We start from the raw sequence: 6,913 nt of genomic DNA on the forward strand, positions 1-6,913 counted from the left end.
TATAATTGTTATAAGGCCATGAAATAACAAAAAAACAAATAACTTAAGGACGAGCACACCTAAAAGTTAAACATTCTAAAAATATAACTATTAACAAAAACCAACAAAACCAACAACGACATGATCAAGTGTGAATTACAGCGGAATAGTTGCGCTTGATTGTGTTGGCTTAACAAATTGGAAAAAGTGAAAAAAGAGCAACAATAATTTACAAGGCGAACTTAGCACAGTGCGTAGGCAACTGGCTGACTCAGTGGGATCGTCGGTTCGAATCCTACTGAAAGAAATCTGATGAGGAAATTGGTGATTTCCGAAATATCTATCACTTCTACCATTTTTTCAAAAAAATAAAAATTATATTTGCTTGTCCACGATAGTTTTTCATTCAAAAACGGCCTGGAGCTCAATAAAATTGTTGAATATAATTGTTATAAGGCTATAAAATAACAAAAATACAAATAACTTAAGGACGAGCACACCTAAAAGTTAAACTTTCAAAAATATAATTATTAACAAAAACCAACAAAACCAACAACCACATGATCAAGTGAATTGCAGCGGAATAGCTGCGCTTGATTGTNATCAAGTGTATTGCAGCGGAATAGCTGCGCTTGATTGTGTTGGCTTATAGGGCATTCGCACGAGGCGATTTTTCAGGCAACTTTTAGGTGAAAGCAAAAATCGCCTCGTCCGAACGGCCTTTCAACTAAACGCTTTCAACAAAGTTGGTCGCCAGCCAACTTTGAGCTCGTTCAACTTATTTTCCTTGCAACCCTGTGTTTGTTTACATTATTTATACATATCACCATTTTGAAATTGTATTCTGGCGTGGCTTGGTAAAAGTAGTTTTATTAAACTTGGGAAAAATACTATAATTTAAAATGAATAAAATTAATGTAATTTCGTTTTTGGAGGTGTAGGAAAAGCACCCATGTTTGTGGGGTCCGCAAAATAAATTGTACAAAAACAATTCATTTCGGACATCAGCTTTGAATGCCATAAAGCAGGAGTTGTCGCTCACCCTGTCTACGGAGGAGCTAAAGGGCAAAATTAAAAGTTTGCGTACGATGTTCACCAGGGAAGCAGCTAAAGTGGCATCATCCAAAAAGAGTGGGGCTGGTACGGACGACATATATGTCCCAAGGCTGTCATGGTTCGAGGTGGCGGACCGATTTTTGAAGCCAGTTGCCGAAGGAAGGCCCTCAAAAACTAATATGGTAAGTATTTCATCGGCGTAGCCAGAATGAAATTTAGGGGGGGCTCGACCCTATTAAGCTGGCATTNAGGTACTATTATATATATATATAAGGAAAATTTGAAAGTTAGGGGGGGCGGCTCGAGCGCCCCCCTGCCCCTACCTGGCTACGCCCATGAAGTATTTTTAAATATATTTCAATATATGGGCATTTCCTGCGGTACGGGCGTTGCATGTCATAAATAGCCATTCATTTTCAGTCAGTAATTAATTAATAAATTCAACGAGTTCTACGCAAATACAATGTGGCTGGTTGACGGGTACTGCTTAGCTATTTGCCCAATGATTTCGGGCTATTGTTTCCGAATGGCTGATCCGATCCAAAAAAAATATACACGCACTTGTAGTCAAGGGTCCAAACTTTATTTTAAAACTTAACTTTATAACTTTCAGTCAGTAATTAATTAATAAATTCAACGAGTTCTACGCAAATACACTGTGATCGGCATAGCCGGAGTTATATGCGCAAGAAATGTGGAATACCTTTGAGAATGGAAGAGGTCAGCGGTTAAAAGACAACTTTACTTAAATAATTCAACACCCTGCTTAGATTTTTTATTAAAACTAGTATCGCCCAGTGGGATTAATAAACATAGTAGGGCTGTCCAGGATGTTGTGGAAATGGACTTCGATTTGCAGGTGGAATTGCATTTGCAAATTTAATGCTTACTGCCATGCAAACCGTGTGCATTTTATTGTTGTGATTTTAAAAATGCAAAGAATATGCAAATGCAAGAGCGTATGCACAAGATCCAAATATGTATCTGAAGACAGGCATTGATTTTGCTTTAATTATTAGGTTTTCATTAAATAACGTAATTTCACCAAAACAAAAAGCAGGAACTGCTGTTGGCATCGCTGAAGTTTCATTTGGCACTGCAAATTAGAAAATACACACTAGAATTAAGTTATACTAAAGGTTTTCTTGCAAACCTCTTCCACTTCCTGTTGCGCCTGTTCCAACTTATCAGTACGGTACGCCAGTTCGTAACGCCCCCGGTTTTCACAACAAATGTGCAGCCTAGTTGCTAGTTTTATTATTACACTGTATATGCAGTTGAAGCTTATTTATACTTATTTTGTTGTTTTATATCATGATGCAATAATGAAAGGTGTTTTATGTTGTGACAGCTAAAATTCGAACTACCTTAGCTCAATATTGTATTTTGGAAGTACAAGAAAATATGATAGGAGTATAGAGGCCAAATTCTTTTCTAAAAATTTTAAAAATTCATGGTTTTTTTGCCTATACATATTTTCTTTATATGCTATTTTCAATAAAATCTAGGCCAAAGAGCGATACAGTTTAAAAATTTGGAGAAAAAAGATTTGACCGCTATATTCAGATTATATTGAGATATATATTATATTCAGATTATATTATATATCAATGTATATTATATTAATGGTAAATTTATGAACACATCATTAATTTTGTATACATATCTATGTTAATATATGTGATATGTATGTACATTAGGCTGGTCCTTAAAATCAAATGAGTGATTTTTTTCAGTTCACCCCTTCAATCGGTAACACCACGGTCACAGATATCACATACAAATTTTGGTCCCGATTGGAGACGGTTAAGACGTGTCGCAGAGGGGCCAAAGTTCAGATACCTATATAGAGACTCATACCCAAAATCGATACTACCGTAGGTGAATATATCACATATAAATTTTGGTCCCGATTGGAGTCGCCATAGTAGTCTCTGCAGGATGATGCACACAATCAAATTCGACCGCAGCTGCAGTTCACCAGAGGATGCTGCAAATGGAATGGTTCATCAATAAAGTCAAAATAATATGTTGTAACTTACGTGTATTAGCTCTTAATCACAATACCAGCACAGGTCGCCCAGGAAAACACTAACGAAACGATCTAATAAATGCAAAACCAACGTATAACAACTTTCATTATTGCATCATGGTTTTACATATAGTAACTTCGCTTTGACATTTGACATGAGAACCCTGCACCGTCGCCAAAGATTACAACACATTTACATGTGGAGCTTTTAAAGAAAAATTGTGCCGAGTTTCAACTAAGCATTGATTTATATTTTGATTCATGCGCTTAAGCATAAATATTCGAAGCTTGGTTAGAAAGTAATGATACTCTTCGTGAATTTTATCAACTTATGAAAATTAAACTAAATATTTAGTTTTCCAGTTTCAATTTTTAATGCAAGTATGTACAGTGAGTAAATTTAGATTTAGTCATGTGAAAAATAATAGGGACACGACATTGTGACCACTTTTCTTTTGTTTCTTTAATGTTGATATTTTTTTTAATACGGCTCATTTACTATCAAAAACCATATTAGTTTAAATTTACAATTTTGTAGAAAACTAACAAACAAAAGAACAGTTTATTAAGAATTGGTAGAAAAATTGTTGATATGCAGATTTATAGCCCATTAAATTGTAGCTTAAATTGAAATTGTAGCTTAAATTGAAAGCTTAATGGCTTAAGAAACCATTTTGTCTTGCCAAGGAACAGCTCCTGAGCCTACAAAATAGTTTGCGAATTTATCGCGAAGTTCCTTTGCACTTCTCGAGTAGTTGTTTGAAGACAATTGCGTGGTTAGCTCTGCTAAGCCCCCTGAAGGAATGCTTCTCCAAATTCCTTGGTGAACTGCTCCTGTGTTTATGTCTTCCTGATCGACTAAGCCAGTTTCATTTAAATTGGTTGTTCGGAGCCAATTATGGAGAGCGCATGCCGTTTTAATTATGCTGTCGGTTTTGTCTAGGGACACAGATATAGGCTTTCGAAAAATTCTATTTCTAGAAGCCATTATCCCAAAGGCATTTTCAATAATTCGTCTAGCTCTCGACAGCCGGTAATTGAAAATTTTTTCTTTGTGAGGCAATGCATCATGCCTGGAATACGGCTTCATGATCCTCGTTGTTAAGGGGAACGCGTCATCGCCAACGAAGACACCCTTAGTTGGTAATCCCAACTCATCCTCCTGCAGTTCTTTATAAAATCGGGACTTTTTTAAAATGCTTGCGTCATTCATGCGCCCATTCGTACCGACAATAATATTACATTTACATTGAGCCCAAATGCGTCATTTGGGCGAGAAACCTCAAATGCGAGGCCAAATCACGCATTTCTCCATACAAATTCACATTTCCAGAATGACGCATTTCGACGCATTTACACAAAATCACGAAACAAATGCGTTCCAATTGCCGTACTATTTTATTGAACGCACTCAGAAACAAAAGTTCCACAAAAGCTTTGGTTTGTCTTTGACATTTGGAATTTTTCAAACACAAAACAAACACAACGAAATAAATAAATCTTTGAAATTTGTGTGTAAAAATTGTTAATTTATACAAGAGCTTTACACATTTTTAGTTTAATCAAAGAATAATTGCCTTTTTGTGTCCAAAAAGCGTTAACAATATAATAAATGTAGTGTTTGTTTACATACATTTTGTTTTTGTCTTCCCTTTTCATTTGATGAGAAGTCAAAGCAAATGCGGGTCAAGCAGTGTAAACACCTTCAAATGACTGATTTCAAATCACGCATTTTGGTCCAATGTAAATGTAATATAATAGCACTTACGCTGTAAGTACCCTTGTAGTTATAGTAATCCGATGCTCCATGCGGTGGGTTATCTATTACAACGTGGTTCCCGTCAATAGCGCCACAATAGAAAGGGAACTGCCACTTATCGTTGAAATCCCTTTGCACCTCTAACTATTCCTCTGTTGTATTAGGAACCTGAAATAAAAAAAAAAAAATATAAGTATATATAAGTATCTTTCAATTTTTCTTTTTTATTGCAGATGGACGCCAGGGAAAGTGATGCGTCATTTTTCGATGATGAACCATCGGGTTCACAGACTTCCTCCTCCCAGGCTAAAAGAGCGAAAAGGACCACACAGGCAAAACACCGGCCGCAGGATGTTGAACCAATTTTGGAGGCGGTGACAAAATTGGAAAACATATCGCATACGAAAGAACCGGACGAGTTTGAGGTATTCGGGAGTCACGTGGCAAACCAGCTGCGAAGTATGCCTCTGGAAGAAGCGATTTCTTCGCAGGCTTTTGTAAATAATTATTTGTCCCAACGTCGCCTGAAAATATTGAGAGCTGCAGCAGTGGGTAATTTCCGACCAGAGAGCTCGGAATCGGGAAAATATTCAACATATTCGGCACAAAGCTCTGGCGTAACACAGGATGTCTATGAAGACGATTCGTTTATTGACGACAGTTTCTTCATACAAGATACAATAGAAGTAGAAACGCTTGAGCAACAAGAAGACGAATACTTCTGAAAGTGTTTTTTTTTTTAATATTAATATATACAGTCAGCGTGAAAAATATTAATACCCTGACGTTTTGACGATTTTCTTTATATACAGATGCGTTCAACTAATTAACAACGAAATTCAAAACGATATTGCTTGGAAATTATGTTTATTTATTTATTTTTAATAATTTTCATTTAAAATATAATTCAATCTATAACAGAAACCACAATAACAAAAGTTTCAAAGCTTGCACAAATTGCAAAAAAATGAATCAAACTTCAAAAAATTTGCATCAAAATTTAAAAATTTTTAATTAAAGTAATTACTAAATTTTGGGTATGCAGTTTTGTAGCCCATTAAATTTTAGTTTGAAGTACCTAGGACTTGCAGTTGATTTTTTAGAATTTTTTTTGTCGAGGGTGTTGCGGATTTTTTCCATATAAAAAAAAATTTTGATAATGTGTTATATGGAAGAAAATGCGCAACACCCTCCCCAAAAAAAATTCTAAAAAATCAACGGTAATTTTTAGCGACTTGAAACTTGCTCTTTATTATACTAGAATTGAATGGGCTACAAAACTGCATACTCCAAAATTTAGTAATTTAATTAAAAATGTTTAAATTTTGATGAAAAGTTTTTTAAGTTTGATTCATTTTTTTGCAATTTGTGCAAACTTTGCAACTTTTTTTATTGTGGTTTCTGATATAGATTGAATTATGTTTTAAATGAAAATTATTAAAAATAAATAAATAAACATAATTTCCAAGCAATATCGTTTTGAATTTCGCTGTTAATTAGTTGAACGCATCTGTATATGTTCCATACCAGTTTTGGTTAGTTTTTTTTTATGAAAATATAGTTCAGTCAACAGCAAAAACCATTAGGATCAATTTTTAAATTTCATATAGAACTCGGGGAAATTTTTTTATTTCTTTAATTTTCCCCGAGTTCTATATGAAGTTTAAAAATTGATCCTAATGGTTTTTGTTGTTGACTGAACTATATTTTCATAAAAAAAACTAACCAAAACTGGTATGGAACATATATATAAAGAAAATCGTCAAAACGGCAGGGTATTTATATTTTTCACACTGACTGTAAATATTTAATAAAAATATGTATTTCTTTTATAAATTAATTAATTAATAAAAATTTTTTTAGTATAAAAGATGAAATAAAGGGTGTAATTCTTTTATTTGGAAGATGATGAGAATTCAGTGAAACGGAAACCAAAATATTCAGCCTGGTTAACACTAATCCCCAGTTAAACATTGTTATCGATATTAGCGACTCAAAGTTATTTGAATGGAGTAGGTAACGTAGATAGCGATGTTTAACTTGAGATTAGGGTGGACCAGAGATGGTGAAAACGGGCCTAAGGGACA

General features: G+C 34.5%; 1 protein-coding gene and 1 long non-coding RNA gene across 2 annotated transcripts; both read left to right on the top strand.

The window, feature by feature from the left end:
* The first annotated feature begins 1,067 nt into the window (after window positions 1-1,067).
* LOC108358828 (uncharacterized) lies at window positions 1,068-5,565 on the top strand. The gene is made up of 2 exons (XM_017610319.1): window positions 1,068-1,217; window positions 5,060-5,565. The coding sequence occupies exons 1-2, from the start codon at window positions 1,068-1,070 to the stop codon at window positions 5,549-5,551; spliced, it is 642 nt and encodes a 213-aa protein (XP_017465808.1). The 3' UTR covers window positions 5,552-5,565.
* On the top strand, window positions 3,432-4,306 carry LOC108358832 (uncharacterized). Its single transcript, XR_001846837.1, has 2 exons — window positions 3,432-3,627; window positions 3,720-4,306. It is a non-coding gene; the product is annotated as an uncharacterized LOC108358832 (long non-coding RNA).
* Window positions 5,566-6,913: the final 1,348 nt, after the last annotated feature.

This window comes from Rhagoletis zephyria, unplaced genomic scaffold (genome assembly GCF_001687245.7).
Source record: "Rhagoletis zephyria isolate East Lansing unplaced genomic scaffold, Rhagoletis_zephyria_1.1 Rzeph_scaffold_00301, whole genome shotgun sequence".
NCBI classification, from domain to species: Eukaryota; Metazoa; Arthropoda; class Insecta; order Diptera; family Tephritidae; genus Rhagoletis; species Rhagoletis zephyria.

Excerpts from the sequence above, each read along its gene's own strand:
- LOC108358828 (XM_017610319.1), top strand. The coding sequence starts at position 1,068 with ATGTTCACCAGGGAAGCAGCTAAAGTGGCATCATCCAAAAAGAGTGGG. Across the intron at positions 1,218-5,059 it reads GGCCCTCAAAAACTAATATG|ATGGACGCCAGGGAAAGTGA; the intron begins GTAAGTATTTCA and ends TTTTTATTGCAG.